The 19745-nt window shown below is 40.6% G+C and overlaps 1 protein-coding gene across 1 annotated transcript in view; it reads left to right on the plus strand.

Moving 5' to 3' along the window:
- Positions 1 to 1093: 1093 nt before the first annotated feature.
- Positions 1094 to 19745, plus strand: part of LOC120635460 (zinc finger protein 271-like) — a 40097-nt gene continuing 21445 nt past the window's right edge. The window contains exons 1-6 of the mRNA XM_039906486.1: positions 1094 to 1559; positions 2153 to 2324; positions 3283 to 3375; positions 4503 to 4646; positions 6540 to 6917; positions 16734 to 16822. Coding sequence (XP_039762420.1) covers positions 1468 to 1559; positions 2153 to 2324; positions 3283 to 3375; positions 4503 to 4646; positions 6540 to 6917; positions 16734 to 16822 — 968 coding nt within the window. The 5' untranslated portion in view covers positions 1094 to 1467. The remainder of the gene's footprint in view (positions 1560 to 2152; positions 2325 to 3282; positions 3376 to 4502; positions 4647 to 6539; positions 6918 to 16733; positions 16823 to 19745) is intronic.

Genomic DNA, 19745 nt, shown 5'->3' on the forward strand with positions numbered 1-19745 from the left:
TATACTGATGCTTCAAAGCTGTCTCCAGAAGGTTGTGTTGGTGCCGCATGTTGGGTTCCTGTTTACAGAATTGTTTTAAAATTTAAATGCCCTCCCGAGTCTTCTGTGTTTACCGGAGAGGCCATTGCTCTTTTGGAAGCAATCCTGTTTGCACTGTCCCATAACGTACAACAGACGGTTATTCTGACTGACTCTTTAAGCTGTTTAATGTCTATTAAAGAAAACCCCTTTCGCAGCAAATCACGATTTCCCATTATCTTAAAAATCCGGAAGGCTCTGCTCTCTTGCAATCAAAAAGGACTATTCATCTTACTGGTTTGGATTCCAAGCCACTCAGGTATTCCAGGAAACGAGACTGCTGACTCTTGTGCCAAAACAGCTGTTGAGTCAGGTTCTCTAGATCATTTTAAAAATTCATCGCATGACCTATGTACTCTTGCCAAAACATATATGGAAACAGCCTGGAAATTTTTTTGGAATGATTCCAAATTGGTTAAGGGTAAGTTTTACGCTACCATCCAACAAAACATACCAAGACAACCCTGGTTTTGTCACTCTCGGAGTACAAATCGCTGGACTTCATCCACAATTTCCCGATTGCGTCTTGGTCATGCTAGCACACCTGTACATCTGGCCAAACTCCGGATAAGGGACAACTCCATCTGTGAGTGTGGCTTGGATGAGGGCACTATAACTCATATTATTTTTAACTGTCCCAAACTTACCTATCCCCTCTATGACGTTCTTCCTCCCAAAGTCCCCCGTCCTTTGAGTGTTAAATGTTTTTTAATGTTTGTTTTTAGTCCTTATTGTAGATTTTTATGTAAATATATAGTAAGTAATAAAATTAAAGTGTAATGTACAAAAAATATCCGTGGTAGATATATATGCATGTGTTGTCTGTGCTGCCTTAGGTTAAAGAGCTAACTAGCTAATAACAACTATTTCTTGGTACAAATTCAAAATTAACTTTTCATTAGTTTCACCGATCAATCTCCTTCGTGCCTTCTTCATCTACAAGACATTGGCGAAGTACCTTGTGCCCAGTTGGCACAGACAAAAGCCATAAACAAGAATTGAATTGAATTGATTCTGTGTCCTGTATGTTCTTGTCTAGTCTCTCCTGTTTCTCCTAATTATTTATTTACTGGTCTATGCTCCCCATTCATGCCATTCTCCTTAGAAAAGAAGAAGAGGAATAAAACTATTATAATGCTTGGTCTCTCTTCAACCAAGACAACATTGAATTGAATCGAAAATTGCCTTCGTCCAAGTTCCATTTTCAATAACATTCAGCAACAGCCAACAACATAGATCAGTGATTTCTGTTGATTTACATTATCGATTTTATGCTCGCCACTTGTAATGCTGCGATTGTCCACTAGCCTCGCTCAGGGTTATGACTAGGGAACTGTGAGGCAAGAGCTCAGGATACGCACTCCTACCAGGCCTACAGGAAGGCTGAAAATGCAATATTGTGTACCTACCTGCAGCAACACTCCGGACCGTGCATCCACGGCTGACGGAATGGTCAGACTCGATGCGATTACTTTTCACGGGTGAGTATATTTTAGTTGACTTTTACCCTATGTTTATAACTTTATAGGACAAGTAACTTAATTCATAATTTGATTTCAAGTAGGCCTATTTTGTAGCGGTTATAGACAAGTGGGTGGAAACTCGACTTCACTTTCGGAGGGGGTCGAGTTCAATAGCCAGCATGGACCTCTTCAAAGTTATGTGCGTTTTAAGTAATTAAAATATTATTCGCTTCAACGGTGAAGGAAAACATCGTGAGGAATCTTGCATGCCTGAGAGTTCTTTATAATGTTCTCCAAGTTGTGTGGAGGCCAGAAATCTGCACTACACCTTTACCCCTTCTCAGTGATCCAGCGAGGTGCCTTATCAGCAACCACACGTACAATAGACGGTCCAGGCCAACAAAGTACGGAGACAGGCCCAGGAAAAGATGAAGAACCATTTCTCACTGTGGGAGGAGATATGCCCTGTAGTGGGCTGATAATGGGTTGATATGATGATGATGAGGCCTATTTTATAAACACTTTTAAAACATTATGTCAGTCCGTTTATAGTACCTAAGCTGATTCTGCTGAGAAGAGTCAGCTTTAGTAAAGCTAATGTTAATTTCCAGTTTACCCAGTGAAGAATGTCTCCGTGCAGCTTGGCTAAGATCTCTCGGCAAACAAGACACTCAGCTCCCCGACTCTGCTGCGGTCTGCATGCAGCATGTCATAGATGACATATATGAAACAGAAAATGGTTTCAGGGAAATTGAAACTGGAGCCATTCCTTCAATAGTGCAGGTAACTTTTACATCAACCTCATCCTAGCAATATTACACTACCAGGCCTGGCATTTCTCTTTCATAGAGTCTTCTCTCCTTAAAACTGCTACCCCACAAGTAATAGACTGAGAGACCGAGACTGTCGCCTTTATACGCTCTCCGAGGCACACAATACTGTCAATTTACTAAATCTGGTCTGGTACTAATAGCTAAAAATTTTTGGACCAACCTGAGATTTTTCTTTATTTTATGCATTCCACTACAAGTTAGCCCTTGATTGCAATTTCACCCACTGGTGAATGATGCAGTCTAAGATGGTAACAGGCTAAACTTTTAGGGAGTATGGCAGTTATGTTAAACCCAAATTGGTTTCTATGCGACATTGTACCGAAATGCTTCGCTTAGCAGTACATCTTTGTCGGTAGAGTGGTAACTAGCCACAGTGGATGCCTCCCAACAAAGCATGGCCTGTCTCCACCAATCCGCACTGGGCCAGCATATTCAACTACAACCTTAACCCCTTCTCATTCTTAAGAGGAGATGATGATGATGAATAAATAATATGATTCGATCAGATTAAATTTAATATTAAAACTCCTTGCTACGTTGTTGGACGGACAACATCAATCGCTTAGCAGTACGTCTTTGTCGGTAGAGTGGTAACTAGCCACAGTAGATGCCTCCCAACAAAGCATGGCCTGTCTCCACCAATCCGCACTGGGCCAGCATATTCGACTACAACCTTAACCCCTTCTCATTCTTAAGAGGAGAAGATGATGATGAATAAATAACATGATTCGATCAGATTAAATTTAATATTAAAACTCCTTGCTACATTGTTGGACGGACAACATCAAATGAGTCACTGGGAGACAATGGAAACAAGTGGCCCAGGACTGGATTTTTTGTCCAGTTATGGATATGTCATTTGGTTTAAGTGATGACAATGAAATTAGTAACTAGAAATATATTCACAGGTTTGCATGTTATGCCTGGATACGGACAGTAGGCTATTTCTAATGAGTAAACACAAATTGGAACAAGCGTATGAACAATTGACCGGATATTCTGTGAGTGATTTACCTATTATATAAGTTGATGTGTTGTATAGAATTACTCTCACAGGATTGCTGAAGAATGTCTGTCATATGCTTTTCATGATTCCATGAACCATTTTCTTAAATTCCATGCAACGGTTATATCACATAGACAGCCTTACAGCCACAGACTGTCTGATTTTAAAATGTTATTTCTCAGCGGCAGATGTAAAGTCCTTGACATGTGTTTTTAGTATATAATAATACGGATGAAAAATATAGTGCAGTAATTTACTTGAGCTTTTTAACTATTATTCATTGTAAAGTCAACATCTCCTGAGGATGCTCCGGTTTCTGAGAGAAACGTGCCCTACGTTGCCGAAGATCTGTTTGGTGTGGAGTATAAGGATTGAAGAAATTATAAATTACATAATACAGATTCTTCTGCTGTTCGCGAAGTATAGCAAATTAAGCTTTATTTTTATAATATTATTATGATTATTATTTTTATTAGAATGCCATGGTCACTTGATATCTATATACATATAAGTGAATGTGTAAAATATTGTACAAGTTTTTTTTTACTGTGCTAGCAGACCCGCGCAATTTCGTCTGCTTCAAATCGGTTATAATCACTTTTAATATGTTAAACAAAATTTTCATATTTTTATTAGAATGCCATGGTCACATTTTATACGATATACATATAAGTGAATGTGTAAAATATTGTACAAGTTTATTACTGTACTAGCTGACCCGCGCAACTTGGTCTGCTTCAAATCTATTATAATCAGTTTTAATATCTTAGAAAAACTTTCTTCCCATTTCCCGTAGGAAACTTATTGTTTATCGGGATAAAAAGTATCCTATATGTTGACCTGGAATATCAGCTACCATTATACCAAATTTTATTTCAATCCGTTCAGTAGTTTTCACGGGATGCCCGGACAGACAGACAGACAGACAGACAAAAATTTATTAAAAATTGTTTTGGACTCAGTATCGATAATAAATAATCCCCCGGTCAACATTTTTAAAATATATTAAATGTACAGAAATATTTCAGTTACAGTTTCATTATACGAGTAAGTATACATATGGTATATATATGTATATATTTTGTCAGTGACCTTAATAAATTAATAAACAAAACAATGCAGATGTTCCAGTCGTGTGATCAAGGAAATCTGAGGCAGACACTTTGCGCACACTGCGCTCAGAGATTGATGAACTTCAGTAGATTTAGAGACCAGACCTTGAAGGCCCGTTCACTGATGCTGGACTTAGTTGAGAAGCATAAAATTGTGAGTAAAATTTCTACATCCCTACCCTACTAATATTATAAATGTCAATGTAAGTTTGTTTGTTACGCTTTCACGCAAAAACTACTTAACCAATCCTCATGAAACTTTGTACACATACTCTTGGAAGTGTTAGAAGTGATATAGGATACTTTTTATCCCGACATTAAGCTCGGTTCTTTTGGGAGAGGGGATGAAATTTGACGATTTCACACCATAACTGCGACAAATTATAACCGGTTTAAATAATTATTTTTGTACTATAGAGGTTATAATATTTGTGTTTGATTTTGCCCAAACTTTGTATAGCAAGCCCGAACTTGGACGAAGACAATTTTCAATTCAATTCTTGATTGGGGAGAGGCCAAACATTATAATAGTCGCCGAAACTCACACCCTTCAGACCGGAACACGGGATTTTAATAATTCTGCTTGGCGACAGGAATCAGCAAGGTGTTAATATTAGATAGAAGCAGGCGTTACTTTGCGGAAATCCATGATATATTATGAAAATAAAACTTGACTTGCCATACTCTATATTTGTCTGAGCAATTATTCATTTTAAAGTCAACAACTGAGGATGCACAAGAGTGCGTAGAGGCTACATTGCCGAAGATCTGTTTGGTGTGGAGTATGAGGATTAAAGAAATTATAAATTACACCATACATATTGTTCTGCTTTGCGCGGAGTATAGCAAATTAAGCTTAATTTTTATAAGGTGTTAACACTTTCGCGGACAATCTCTGTCACAGAAAGCTCTTGATAAACGACTAAGACACCGGGAGGTATCTTTGCATCGTTCGAGTCCACGTAGAACTGAAGTGTATCGAAAATCCACCCGTATTTATATCAAAAGTTTAATTATTTCACATTTATTTTTGTGTGTAGCTTCAGATACTTATATTTGGGGTCGCATCATCTAGTACAGCGAGGTTATTATACATTTGATGAATTCCTCAATGACAAGGTAGATTGGAAGCAGCCAGCCTCACTCTCATCTCCCGCAAAATGATTGTAAATGTTGATGTTGGAAAAGAGCAACTACTGAGTTTCTTGCCGGCTCTTCTCGGTAGAATCTGCTTTCCGAACCGGTGGTAGAGTCACTACAAACATACATACTTGACGTTTCAAAAATGCTTATAAAGTAGGCCTACTTGAAATAAATGAATTTGAATTTGCAGCAGGGTACAGAATAAAAAAATGTTAAGACTAATATACATTTATTAGTCTAAGAGTTACATTAATAATTATTATAATATTGAAACTAAAATTATCATTATGATCGGCCGTTTCGTAGCACGAGCTCCCTAGCCTAGTTCTTACAATTAATTCCCATAGGAAGCGTGGTAAAAAAGGTATCGCATCACGACTCCAAGTTAGCCTCCGGAATTCGCCGACGTAACTTGAACATGACTGCTTTCTGAGCCCAAGGTCGTGGGTTCGACTCCCACTACTGAAAAATGTTTGCGTGATGAGTATGAATGTTTATTTATTTATTTCTTTGTTTATTGTTCAATAAAACATAGGTACACTTTACATTACATCTGCACAATAGGTATAACTTATATTAATGTTATAATTAACACGGATATACAGAAATCAACTGTCCCTAAGCTAGGTATAAACCTGTGTTATAGGAAATGTTTTTCAGTGTCTCGGTGTTTATTTGTATTTTCTAAGTATTTATGTATATAATTCATAAAAATATTCACCAGGCATCTTAGTACCCATAACACAAGCTACGCTTACTTTGGGGCTAGATGGCGATGTGTGTATTTATTTATTATTTATTTATGATGCGATACGACCGCTTCTTGGCTAACGGGCATACTATGGCTATCCCGCGGGTATGCCTACGTAACAAGATTGAAAATACTCCACTCGAATTGTTTCAGATTACATTGCAACATATACAGTCGGTAAAACATACAGATTACCGACCGAAGATCAATTTAATATCAACAATCCTAGGACCTGACCACTTCGACTTTCACGTAGAACATCCTGATGTAGATACACCAACAGAATTCGAGAAAGCTGTAGAAGTTAAAAAAGAAGTTTACTATGATACTGTGATGGGTGATGAAGGCATAAAACTGTTGAATGAAGATGGCAAACAAGTTCACAATAACAACGACGAGTTAATTGGAACTATTGAAAAAGAAGAAATGGACAAAAATCTTTGTGAAAGTGCCACCTTTGGATGTACACTTTGCTTTGAGGAGTTTAAACATGAACATGAGTACAATGAGCATGCGAGCGGGAATTTCCAGGTGAGATCGCTTTGTTCTGTTAACAAGGTAGTATATGTCGGCGATATGCCAGGGTTTTCACGCTCGGTGTCCATTATAATAAAATAACATAAAATTTATCACGTAGTTTATTTTCGCAAAATTGCTAGTATAGAACCGAGCCGTTTTACATAAATTAAACGCTTTTATAGTTTCCTTACAATGGCTGAAACGGATATAGCAAATACAACTTCTTTTGAAACAAACAAATTACATTCGGTACTGCAAAATAATTCTTAAAATATTCCTTAATATTTATAATAAATATTTAATCAATTTAAATTACTTAAAATGATTAATCATTTATATAATACAGAGGTTTGTTCTGTTAATTGCAACAAACATTAGTCAGTCTAAAGATGGCGCTGCAGGCAAGATTTGAAATGAAATAAAGAAAGACTTATTGAATGAAATAATAAAGTTTGATACAAAATAATGATATTAATTGTATAAGATATTAATTTGAACATTTTCACAGTAAATAAAGTATTTTAACAATAAATGGAACATCAAACATCTTGAAAACATTCAAACAGTCAAAACAGTGTCTATTAAATATCAGACAGTTATAAGTAACGGGTTTATGTTAACAAATAACTATATGAATATAAATCTGATATATTTCAAATATTTCTATAATAAAATATTCACTTTAACGATAAACTATATCATAAATATCAATAGTTGCCAATTATTACCGACAGGTGGCGATTTGCGCCCGTATATACGTCAGAATCACCATAAAATAGTATTCCCTTATTTCCTACTAGCTGACCCGCGCAACTTCGTCTGCACTAAATCGGTTATTAGAGGTTTTAATATCACTAAAAAAAACCTAGAAACGAAATGCCACCAGGTCCAGTTTTATTTCTAAACTATGTTATTCGCGGCCGGGCGCAAAAAGCAAGAAAAATGCAGCGGCGTTTCTATACCCGTCGCAACTTCTAAGCGATAGATTCAATTTGAATAATTTAAAAAGGAATTTGCTGGTATATAATCAAAATTAATATTTATGAAACTATTTATTTGGATAAGGATTAGTATCATGATATAAATGTCAACATCTTACAATTATACCAGTGTTTTTAAAGAAATATTATAAAAAAAGCAAGGCACAAACTTAACCATAACATTGCGACATATAGCCTCCCGGATTCTTTTGTAGATATTCACGATTACTTTAAACATGTAGTACATTATTTTTATGTATCATCCATCATTTTCGTGGCGTACGCCAGTAAAACTCTAAGTCGGTATGACATCTTTAGAAAACACCGTTATTTTTCAGCCAATTTACAGAAAACCGTAGTAAAATATACACTAAAACCATCCATCCATACTTACACCCATCCATATATACATCCATCTTCATTAACTTTCGCATTTATAATATCAGTAGGATGGTACGCAATACGCATGCTTTCGATCGTTTTACCATGTGCCTTGCGACTTGCTAGTATCTGTGAAGAGTTATGTCCTTTATCTCCGACAATATTTATCAGATCATCATTAAAATTAGACAATACAAGCTTTTTTTTTAAATCCGTTCAAATTTAACGGAGCTATGAAAGTGATAAATTCTTCATTCCGTTTCCCGGAAGAAACTTATTGTTTATCGGTATAAAAAGTAGCCTATATGTTGACCCGGAATACCAGCTACCACAATTTAGCTATTCCAAATTTTATTTAAATCCGTTCAGTAGTTTTCAGGACTTGCCCGGACAGACAGACAGACAGACAGACAGACAGATAGACAAAAATTAAATAAAAATCTGTTTTGGACTCAGGATCGATTATAAAGCATCCCCCGATCAAAATTTTCAAAATATATTAAATGTACAGAAATCTTCAGCGTAGTGTTGCAGGCGTACTTTGCGGAAATCCATAATATATTATGAAAATTTAGCTTAATTTTCTATACTCTGCGAAAACCATGAATCTGCATGGTGTAATTTATAATTCCTTCAATCCTTATACTCCACACCAAAAAGATGGTTAAGACTTAAAAATTTCTCCTGAGGATGCTCCGGTTTCGGAGCGAAACGTGCGTAGAGGGTACATTGCCGAAGATCGGTTTTGTGTGGAGTAAAAGGATTGAAGAAATTATTAATTGCACCATACAGATTCTCCTGCTGTCGCGGAGTACTTATATCAAATTAAGCTTAATTTTCATAAAGCTAATTGCGTTAGAAAAACAAGCAAGTAATGTTGTTTAAAGCCTACTGTCCTTCTAAACCTTCGACATGGGAGGCCTGTGGGTAAACTACCAATGTGTTTAGGATACTGTTGGGTTTGCCGAGGTTCTGTTCGGCGTCTGGGATGTTCGCTCAGGAGCGAATCGATGATTTTTACGCCATTTTAAGGAAAAAGTCTGCGTACCACCTGAAAAGGTTTCGGTCGAGCTCATACAGTATCTTAAGGGCCAATTTCACCAATAAACCCGCAACAAGGCGTCAGCCAACGGGGCATCAAATGTTGTTATGTTAACACAATTTACGTTTTATGACAAACATTTGACAGACTATAAATAAATCAAGCATCAGGCGAAAGACACTCTCACATTACTCAGTGATTTGAAACTACCAAAAAGAAATGCCTGTTTTTTATACCTACATTGGTCCTTCAGAAGCGTAATACTATTTTCGTCTTCTTCTTTTGCTTTTTTTGGCTTTTAGGTGTGCCATATCGGCACGTTGTATTTCACCAATGTCACGTATACTTGGAAGATCCACAAAGGTGATTGTCAAAAAGAAAACATTATGTAAATATAGCACTATACTTTATAAATCTTAGTATTCCAAAATAAGGCGCTCGTAATGGAGTGCATTCTTTGGTTAGTGTTATAATTCAAAGATTTTTTTTTATTACAAATCACAATCGGATATATTTAAAGCTTAATTTGGTTAGATTGAATATATTTACATACAAGTAATACTGTGCGGGAACGATATACTTGTTTGTAACGCACGGGAGGAGATGCGCGGGGGGGCAGGCGAGTCGACGGGGACATCGCACGGTCGCGGCGGCGAAAGGCACTCGCAAACGGACGACGCGATCAACGATTTTATAGACAATTGTTAATAACGTTGTTATTCTCATTATAACCAGCTTTATATACAGTCCACTTAGTTTTATTTATATACACATCAAAGCGGCCGTGAGGACCCCAACAAATACTATTTTATACATTCGAATAATATGTTAGACGAAAAAGGTTTTTATTCGATGAATGTTAAATATGGAAGCTTGATTTGAAATTTTGCTCGTTATCAAAATGTTTTTTTTTTTAAATAACATTTTTCATTGATGGCGGCATAATTAAGAATTATTTGTTTTTTTTTCTGCTTTTGTTTTTTAATGATAAAAGCGAGTGTGTATTTATTGGTACATCGTTTCACGCAGCAACGTTCGCATTTAATATATTGATATGGAAGTAAGGAACACTGTGCACGCGAATAATTTGCACGGGCGAAGCTGCGAGTGAGTTTTTATTGTTTTTTTTTTTCCATTTTTCACGCAGCAACGTTTGCATTCATTTTAGCATGGAAGTAGGGAACACTAAACACGAACAAATCGCACGGGTGATGCGGCTAATGTATTTTATTGGTGGATCCATCTATCACGCAGCAAGGTGTATATATTGCGAAGCGGCAAGCTGCGATAAAAACTAATAACTACATATATCTATTAGTATGTGTAAAAGTGTCCGTGTGTTAGTTTACGATACTTAAAATTGAGTATAGGGATTAATTTCAAATTTTTACACATTACATTTTTATAAAAAAATGTTTTTGTATACCTGCTTTCTTTTTAGTTTTTTTTCGCCCTGAGTTCTATATAGATACTATTATAGAGATAATGGGAATTATATATTACACTAAGCAATAGTATAGCCATATCAATATAACTGTTTAATTGGTCAACTACGTATCACGAGTTCCTGGTTCGAACCAAAAATTGTTAATTGGGGTTTGTAGTAAGAAATTCTCAGAGCTAGTCCGGAATTAGGTAATCCAGCCTAAACAGGTCCATACCGGTTCCTCAAAAAGCACGTCAAGCCGATGATAATCGTTAAAGACCATCAACCCGCTTTGGGGAAACATATGGGTCTATGCTCTTAAACTCTCTCGATATACAATCGTCTGTATCTAAACTTTCTAAAACAATATTTAAAAAATAAAATGGTGTCCATTTTTACATTTGATCATCGCTAATCATCTGTTATATATTTAACGGACCTTTACACCAGCAATTAAATTTAGCAGCCCGTCAAGAAAGATAATAAATTGTTGGCGCGTGGTAGGACACTTGTTTACACCAACAGTCCGTTAAAACTTAAACTTAACAGGCCGCTAAAGTAGCAAACATTGATTGGTGAAATCGGCCCTAAATAACATATTTAGGGAAAGTTGGACTCACCTATTAAACTGACAACACTTAATGGCGGTGCTTCTACGGTGAACTGAACTGTCTTGTATGTTTCTTTTCATATAATGTCAATCTATAATATAATTAACTAGCCGTTACCCGCCCGCTTCGCGTGGCATAAAATACATGCCAAGTGAAAGAAGTAATCAATTATTTATGATAAACAGATTTTACGAAATTTTAACTACTAGGAGTCTTATTGATTGACAGGGGTTAAAACAATAAATATCACAGCTTTTCACATCACCATGGAGGTACTGTGTCGTGCTGAGTAATAAAACACGCGTCGGATGCTAACTGACATTTATTATGGAACTACCTTGCATACCTCCCTTTAAAGTATAACAATAAGTGCAATAACAAAAGTGTTCTTATATTATACGTACTCTAATTATTACTTAGGTTATTATAACGTTTGTATGCTCTCAAAGCGCGCGCCGAAGCACCCGGCACTGGAGGGTTTACCACAGGAAGCGGAAAAGGGACCGATTCCACAGAAACTGATGCCTCCTGCGCATCCTCATGGTCGGAATGCTCTTTTGCTTCCTTTATCTGAGATGGCTGACCAACACTGGGTGTTTCGGTGTCGCTTTCGACATTGGCACCGCTAGTACTATTTTCCCCCTCCGGTTGGCTAGCACGAGACAAGGAATACCTATTATTATTATTCTTAAGCGGAGCAAGCTGGTCTTGATGTCTGCGCCACTCCGTTCCGTTACCCACTTTGACTTTATATGATACTGGCCCCGTTTGCTCCGAAATTAAACCCTCAGACCATTTCCCCGTTCTTTTGGTATAATCGCGTACCAGTACCGCTTCGCCTATGCCGAATGCCCTATTACACCCTGTGCTCCTAGCTCTCTGCTTATCCTGTTCCTCGCGGACAGTTGAAGTAACGTCTGGCCGCAAGGCATCCAACCTGCTCCTTAGTCTATGACCTAGTAAAGCCACGGCGGGTGAAACCTTAGTGGTCGCATGATCACAATTTCGATATTGGAACAGAAATCTGTTTAATGCCACTGATATGTCCTCCCTTTCATATTTAGCTCGCTTTATTATTTTCTTCACCGTCTTAACCGCGTTTTCCGCCTCACCATTTCCTTGAGGTCGATAGGGTGCTGATGTCGTGTGTTTAATACAGTTCTTAAGGCAATACGTCTTGAACTCCTCGGAGAGGAAGGGAGGGCCGTTGTCTGTCACTAATTGGCAAGGGAGACCAAATCGCGCAAAAACGGATCTTAAAGAGTTAATTGTCACACTAGCGGTTGTTTTTAACATCTCAACCACCTCTATCCACTTAGAGTGTGCATCGACTATAATGAGGTACCGCTTACCACCGCAATCCGCGAAGTCCGCGTGTAAACGTTGCCACGGATGCTGAGGAAACTCCCAGGGATGCAAGGGGGCGCGAGCTGGTGCATCCCGCACGTGCCGGCAAGCAGGGCACGAGCGGCATAGCTCTTCGATGTCATTGTCTATATTCGGCCAATATACATAATTTCGCGAAATATTTTTCATTTTATTCATCCCAAGGTGTCCCTCGTGTAGTTCTCTCAGGACTGTTTTCCTTAATCCCGATGGGATGATCACCCTGTACTTATACATCAGGCATCCCAAATCCACGCAAATTTCGCTTTTACGAATAAAATATGCCTTCTCTTCATTACTAACGACAGACGCCGGCCAACCGAACATTACATATTTTATTATTTTACATAATACGGAATCTTTCTGAGATTCATTAGCAATCTGTTTAAAGTTAACCGGTAGCATTTCCTCAAGTAAGTTAGTATAAGTTACTTGTTGGGCAGGGTGTGTGCGCGATTGCTCGTGCAAAATCGGTAGACGCGATAATGCGTCTGCGGGCCCATTGTTTTTCGATCGTACAAACTCGATCGAAAAATCGTAACCCGCCAGTCGCACGGCCCATCGCTGTAACCTACTTGCCGCTGTTTGGGGAATACCATTATTACTACCGAATATAAACGTTAACGGTTTATGGTCCGTTTTTAATACGAAATGTCTACCAAATAAAAACTGATGATGTTTTGTTATACCAAAATATATTGCTAAAGCTTCTTTATCTAATTGACTGTATTTTTTCTCAGCCTCGTTAAGTGTGCGGGACGCACAGCTGACAGGCCGTTCCTGTCCGTCTTCGTAGCGATGGGCTAGCACGGCCCCGATTCCGTAAGCACTGCTGTCTACTGATAGCACGAGCGGCCGCCCTTCCTCGTAGTGGGCCAATACACGCTTGCCTAGCAAAGCCTTTTTGGCCGATTTAAAGGCGGTGTCGCAATGCAAATCCCAATTCCATTGATTTTTTCTTTTTAACAGCGCATGCAGCGGATACAAAATTGTACTTAGATTTGGGATAAATCTACCGTAATAATTAATTAGGCCCAAAAAACTTTTAAGTTGCGTCACATCTTTGGGCGTTGGGATTTCGTGAATCGCCTTCAGCTTCTCAGAATCGGGGTGTAAGCCCTCCTTATCTATTACAAAGCCCAGATAGTTTACATTTTTCTGTAAAAATTTACATTTGTTTAATTTAACTGTTAGGCCGGCCTGCCGTAATCGCTCCAATACAGCTCGCAGATTGTTCAGATGTGCCTGTCTATTCTGACCCGTCACACATATGTCATCGAGAAAAACTACCGTACCTGGTACCCCCCGTAAGGTCTCTTCCATTAACTTTTGGAATTTTTCAGGTACGCACGATAATCCGTACGGCGTCCGGCGGTATATAAACGTTCCGATATGTGTCGTGATTGCGGTATACTTTTGAGAACTTTCTTCTAGAAGGACCTGCTCGTAGGCGTGGCGAAGGTCAATTTTACTATATTCCTCGCCATTGCTTAAATTGGTAAATAACTCGTCAATACGAGGCAATGGATAGTAATCTCTTTTTAGTTTAGGATTAATCGTTATTTTGTAATCCCCACAAATTCGGATATCTCCATTACTTTTGACTACCGGCACGATCGGTGTACCAAAGTCGGAATGATCGACGCGGTAAATCGTACCGTCGGACTCGAGCCGTGCGAGTTCCCTTTCGACGCGTTCGCGAAGCGCCAGCGGTACAGCGCGCGCCCGTACATACACTCCGGTACTATCTGTGAGCTGTAATTGTAGCTTTCGGTTACAAGTTCCCCGCTTCTCACTAAATACCTCTGGAAATTCCTTGGACAAGCGGGTCACAAATTGATCCTCCTCTATTATTTCGTTAATATTTATTTGCGTTATCTTTAAAGCGCGGAGCCAGTCCCTACCGAGCAAAGGCCTATTACCGCCTTGAATAATATACAACCGCAAATCTTTACTAATAACCGACTTAAGTTGTACCCGTACTAATATATATCCGAGGGAATCAATACGTGACCCCGAGTAACTGCGCAAAATTAAATTATCTTTCACAATCTCTTTATGTTTAAATAGTTTCTCGTAACATTCTTCGTTAATGGCCGATATTCGGCTACCCGTGTCGATTTCGACTTCTAAAAAACTATCTTCTACCTTTACTTTTAAATAATATGGCTTGTTACCTTGAGTAATAATGTCAATATTAAAAAAGTCCTCATCCGAACTCTCACTGATAAAACTTTGACACTTCACCTCACTTTTACGCACACTTTTGCACATGACCTTGATGTGCCCGCGCTGGTGGCACTCGTCGCAGGTATAATTAGCGAACAGGCACCGCCCGCGATGCCTGCGGCCGCAGCGCCAGCAAGCCGCCGCCGCAGCGCTCGTCGCGCCGCCGCCGCCGCCGCCGCTCGCGCCGCCGCCGTCGCACGCCGCGCCTGCGTCGCCGCCGCCCGGGCGCAGCGCGCGCGTCCGCTGGCTGCGCGCCGCATGCAGGCCCTCGCCCGCCTGCCCGGCGCTCGCTGGCATCTCGCCGCCGCTTACCCCCGCGTGCCTCTCGGCCGCCTCTAATGCCCACACGTTCCCATTATTTTACATGGCGGGATCCCCAGTAGGCCTATCGGCGCAAACCAAAAAGTGTTGATTCATAAATATCAATTAATGACGCAACATTGTTGTTTTCGAATTGCCGAACCCCACCGCTACGCGAGTATTTATAAGCAGAGTTGTACAGTGGAGACACATTCGGTCTACGGACACTAAAGTGACAACATCTCCAATTAATTTACTTTTTTTTATTTTATTTTATTTTATTTATTTTATTTATTAAGGCCCAAACAGTATACTTAATACTAAAAATTAGTACAAAGAAAATAACACATACACTAACGAAATACATTAAAATTGACAGCAAAATTATAACATAATTATGAAACTTTAGAATATGTAAGTATTACTTGTTTGTTTATTTTGATTAATTTTGATTGTTGATTGATAATAAAATAGTTATGAGTGATAACAATAGTGAAAGTTTTATTGATCCGCGGTCTCCAATTATTACAGGCCTACACCATGAATCGAAATGAATATCAATGCCATCGGGTTTAGAATTTGTTACACATATCAAATCCATATAAATATAGATTGGATATGAGTAAACTAAACCTAGGCATCAATACTCTGTCGTGCTAAAGAAATAGATATCGTGATCGTGATTGTGATTGTGATGTGATAGTGATTGTTATTGTGATTGTGTTTGTGTTTGTCACTGCGACTGCGGTTGCGTTTGCGATTGCGATAGCGATAGTGATTGTGAAATTCATTGTGATGATAGTGATAGTGAGAATTTCGTAAAATCCGTTCTTAGCTGACCACTACTCAGCGAAAGGAACATTCCTACCCAATTTGAAGTCTCTATGCCAGATATCGTGATAAGTCAATATATAGGTGGAAATCTCTTATATAGATTAGTACTAACATAGTCGTTTTATTAATATATTTATCAAATAAAACAATTACATTAAAATGGTTAGTATCAAAGCAACGAAAAAACCGCAGAGGTTTGTCCTCGGTGCCAATCTGCAACGATTACCTAAGGTGTTAATTAGAAGAATAAAACCAGCTTGAGTTGTATTACTAACAAATGGGCCTTAGTTGTCTTAATAAAGATTTATTATTTTAATATTTTTATTATTGTCTTAATATTTTTATTATTTCTAGTAAGACGATTATTTATATCGACTTTTGTTTATTAGAGAATGTATAATATAGTTTGTATAAACAATATTTATTATTTATTAAACGTGTAATAAAATCACTGGCTGTACTATTTCTATCTGGCTGGTTTTGATAACATTAAAAAAAAGTGACTTCACTCGTTCACTTTACAGGTAACATAAAGTCCAGACGGATACTTAGATTCGTTATTTTGTTGTAGAGAGACTGTGTACCGGAGAGTTTTTAGTAGGGGTCGGAAATGTTAATAATTTGTTTTGTGTTTGGTAGAGCGGAGGTGGTGAGGTCCAATGCGAAACGAGCAAGCCTTGTACAGCAGCAAGCTCGCGCTGTGCCGCTTCAAACTCCTCGGAGCTCAAGTTAGTATACCCTTGTTGAGAGCGTTGAGTGCGTTGAGAGCGTTGCGTGCGTTGAAAGCCTTGCGTGCGTTGAGAGCGTTGCGTGGGTTGAGAGCGTTGCGTGGGTTGAGAGCGTTGCGTGCGTTGAGAGCGTTGCGTGCGTTGAAAGCCTTGTGTGCGTTGAGAGCGTTGCGTGGGTTGAGAGCGTTGCGTGGTTTGAGAGCGTTGCGTGCGTTGAAAAGCGTTGAGTGCGTTGAGAGCGTTGCCCGCGTTGAGGGCGTTGCGTGCGTTGAGAGGGTCTAGAGCGTTGATAGCGTTGAGAGCATTGAGAGCGTTGCGTGCGTTGAGAGCGTCGAGTGCGTTGAGAGCGTTACGTGCTTTGAAAGCGTTGCGTGGGTCGAGAGCGTTGCGTACGTTGAAAAGCGTTGAGTGCGTTGCGCGCTTCGAGAGCGTTGCGCGCGTTGAGGGCGTTGCGTGCGTTGAGAGCGTCTAGAGCGTTGATAGTGTTGAGAGCATTGAGAGCGTTGCGTGCGTTGAGAGCGATGAGTGCGTTGAGAGCGTTGCGTGCGTTGAAAGCGTTGCGTGCGTTGAGAACGTTGCGTGGGTTAAGAGCATTGCGTGCGTTGAGAGCTTTTAGAGCGTTGATAGCATTTATAACGTTGCGAGCGTTGCGTGCGTTGAGAGTGTTGCGTGGGTTGAGAGCGTTGCGTGCGTTGAGAGCTTTTAGAGCGTTGATAGCATTAATAGCGTTGAGAGCGTTGCGTGCCTTGAGAGCGTTGCGTGCGTTGAGAGCTTTTAGAGCGTTGATAGCATTGATAGCGTTGAGAGCGTTGCGTGGGTTGAGAGCGTTGCGTGGGTTGAGAGCGTTGCGTGCGTTGAGAGCTTTGCGTGCGTTGAGAGCTTTTAGAGCGTTGATAGCATTGATAGCGTTGAGAGCGTTTCGTGCGTTGAGAGCTTTTAGAGCGTTGATAGCATTGATAGCGTTGAGAGCGTTGCGTGCGTTGAGAGTGTTGCGTGGATTGAGAGCGTTGCGTGCGTTGAGAGCGTTGCGTGAGTTGAGAGCTTTTAGAGCGTTGATAGCATTGATAGCGTTGAGAGTGTTGCGTGCGTTGAGAGCGTTGCGTGGGTTGAGAGCGTTGCGTGCGTTGAGAGTATTGCGTTGGTCGAGAGTGTTGCGTGGGTCGAGAGTGTTGCGTGGGTTGAGAGCGTTGCGTGCGTTAAGAGTGTTGCGTGCGTTGAGAGTGTTGCGTGCGTTGAGAGTGTTGCGTGGGTCGAGAGTGTTGCGTGGGTTGAGAGCGTTGCGTACGTTAAGAGTGTTGCGTGCGTTGAGTGTTGCGTGCGTTAAGAGCTTTTAGAGCGTTGATAGCATTGATAGCGTTGAGAGCGTTGCGTGCGTTGAGAGCGTTGCGTGCGTTGAGAGTGTTGCGTGGGTTGAGAGTGTTGCGTGCGTTGAGAGTGTTGCGAGCGTTGAGAGTGTTGCGTGGGTTGAGAGTGTTGCGTGCGTTGAGAGTGTTGCGTGGGTCGAGAGTGTTGCGTGGGTTGAGATTGTTGCGTGGGTTGAGAGCGTTGCGTGCGTTGAGAGTGTTGCGTGCGTTGAGAGCGTTGCGTGCGTTGAGAGCGTTGCGTGGGTTGAGAGCGTTGCGTGGGTTGAGAGTGTTGCGTGCGTTGAGAGTGTTGCGTGGGTCGAGAGTGTTGCGTGGGTTGAGATTGTTGCGTGGGTTGAGAGCGTTGCGTGCGTTGAGAGTGTTGCGTGCGTTGAGAGCGTTGCGTGCGTTGAGAGCGTTGCGTGGGTTGAGAGCGTTGCGTGCGTTGAGAGTGTTGCGTGGGTTGAGAGTGTTGCGTGCGTTGAGAGTGTTGCGTGGTTTGAGAATATTGCGTGGGTTGAGAGCTTTTAAAGCGTTGATAGCATTGATAGCGTTGAGAGCGTTGCGTGCGTTGAGAGTGTTGCGTGGGTTGAGAGTGTTGCGTGGGTTGAGAGTGTTGCGTGCGTTGAGAGTGTTGCGTGGGTCGAGAGTGTTGCGTGGGTTGAGAGCGTTGCGTACGTTAAGAGTGTTGCGTGCGTTGAGAGTGTTGCGTGCGTTGAGAGCTTTTAGAGCGTTGATAGCATTGATAGTGTTGAGAGCGTTGCGAGTGTTGCGTGAGTTGAGAGCGTTGCGTGGGTTGAGAGCGTTGCGTGCGTTGAGAGCTTTTAGAGCGTTGATAGAATTGATAGCGTTGAGAGCGTTGCGTGCGTTGAGAGCGTTGCGTGGGTTGAGAGTGTTGCGTGGGTTGAGAGTGTTGCGTGCGTTGAGAGTGTTGCGTGGGTTGAGAGTGTTGCGTGGGTTGAGAGTGTTGCGTGGTTTGAGAGTATTGCGTGGGTTGAGAGCTTTTAGAGCGTTGATAGCATTGATAGCGTTGAGAGCGTTGCGTGCGTTGAGAGTGTTGCGTGCGTTGAGAGTGTTGCGTGGGTCGAGAGTGTTGCGTGGGTTGAGATTGTTGCGTGGGTTGAGAGTGTTGCGTGCGTTGAGAGTGTTGCGTGGGTTGAGAGCGTTGCGTGGGTTGAGAGCTTTTAGAGCGTTGATAGCATTGATAGCGTTGAGAGCGTTGCGTGCGTTGAGAGTGTTGCGTGCGTTGAGAGTGTTAAGTGGGTTGAGAGCTTTTAGAGCGTTGATAGCATTGATAGCGTTGCGTGCGTTGAGAGTGTTGCGTGCGTTGAGAGTGTTGCGTGGGTTGAGAGTGTTGCGTGGGTTGAGAGCGTTGCGTGGGTTGAGAGCTTTTAGAGCGTTGAGAGCCTTTTATGCGTAGCGTGTGGTGCTGCCATGATCACGTCGAGGTCACCAAATAACGGGAGCTCCATTGATGCGCCCGACCGTAACAACAGGAAGATCTTTCTCCTAACGGCTAAAATGTTAGTGAGCTAACCTATTAGGGAGTATGGCTGTGATATCCCTAATCGGTTTCTACG

Source organism: Pararge aegeria, chromosome 26 (assembly GCF_905163445.1).
Source record: "Pararge aegeria chromosome 26, ilParAegt1.1, whole genome shotgun sequence".
NCBI lineage: Eukaryota > Metazoa > Arthropoda > Insecta > Lepidoptera > Nymphalidae > Pararge > Pararge aegeria.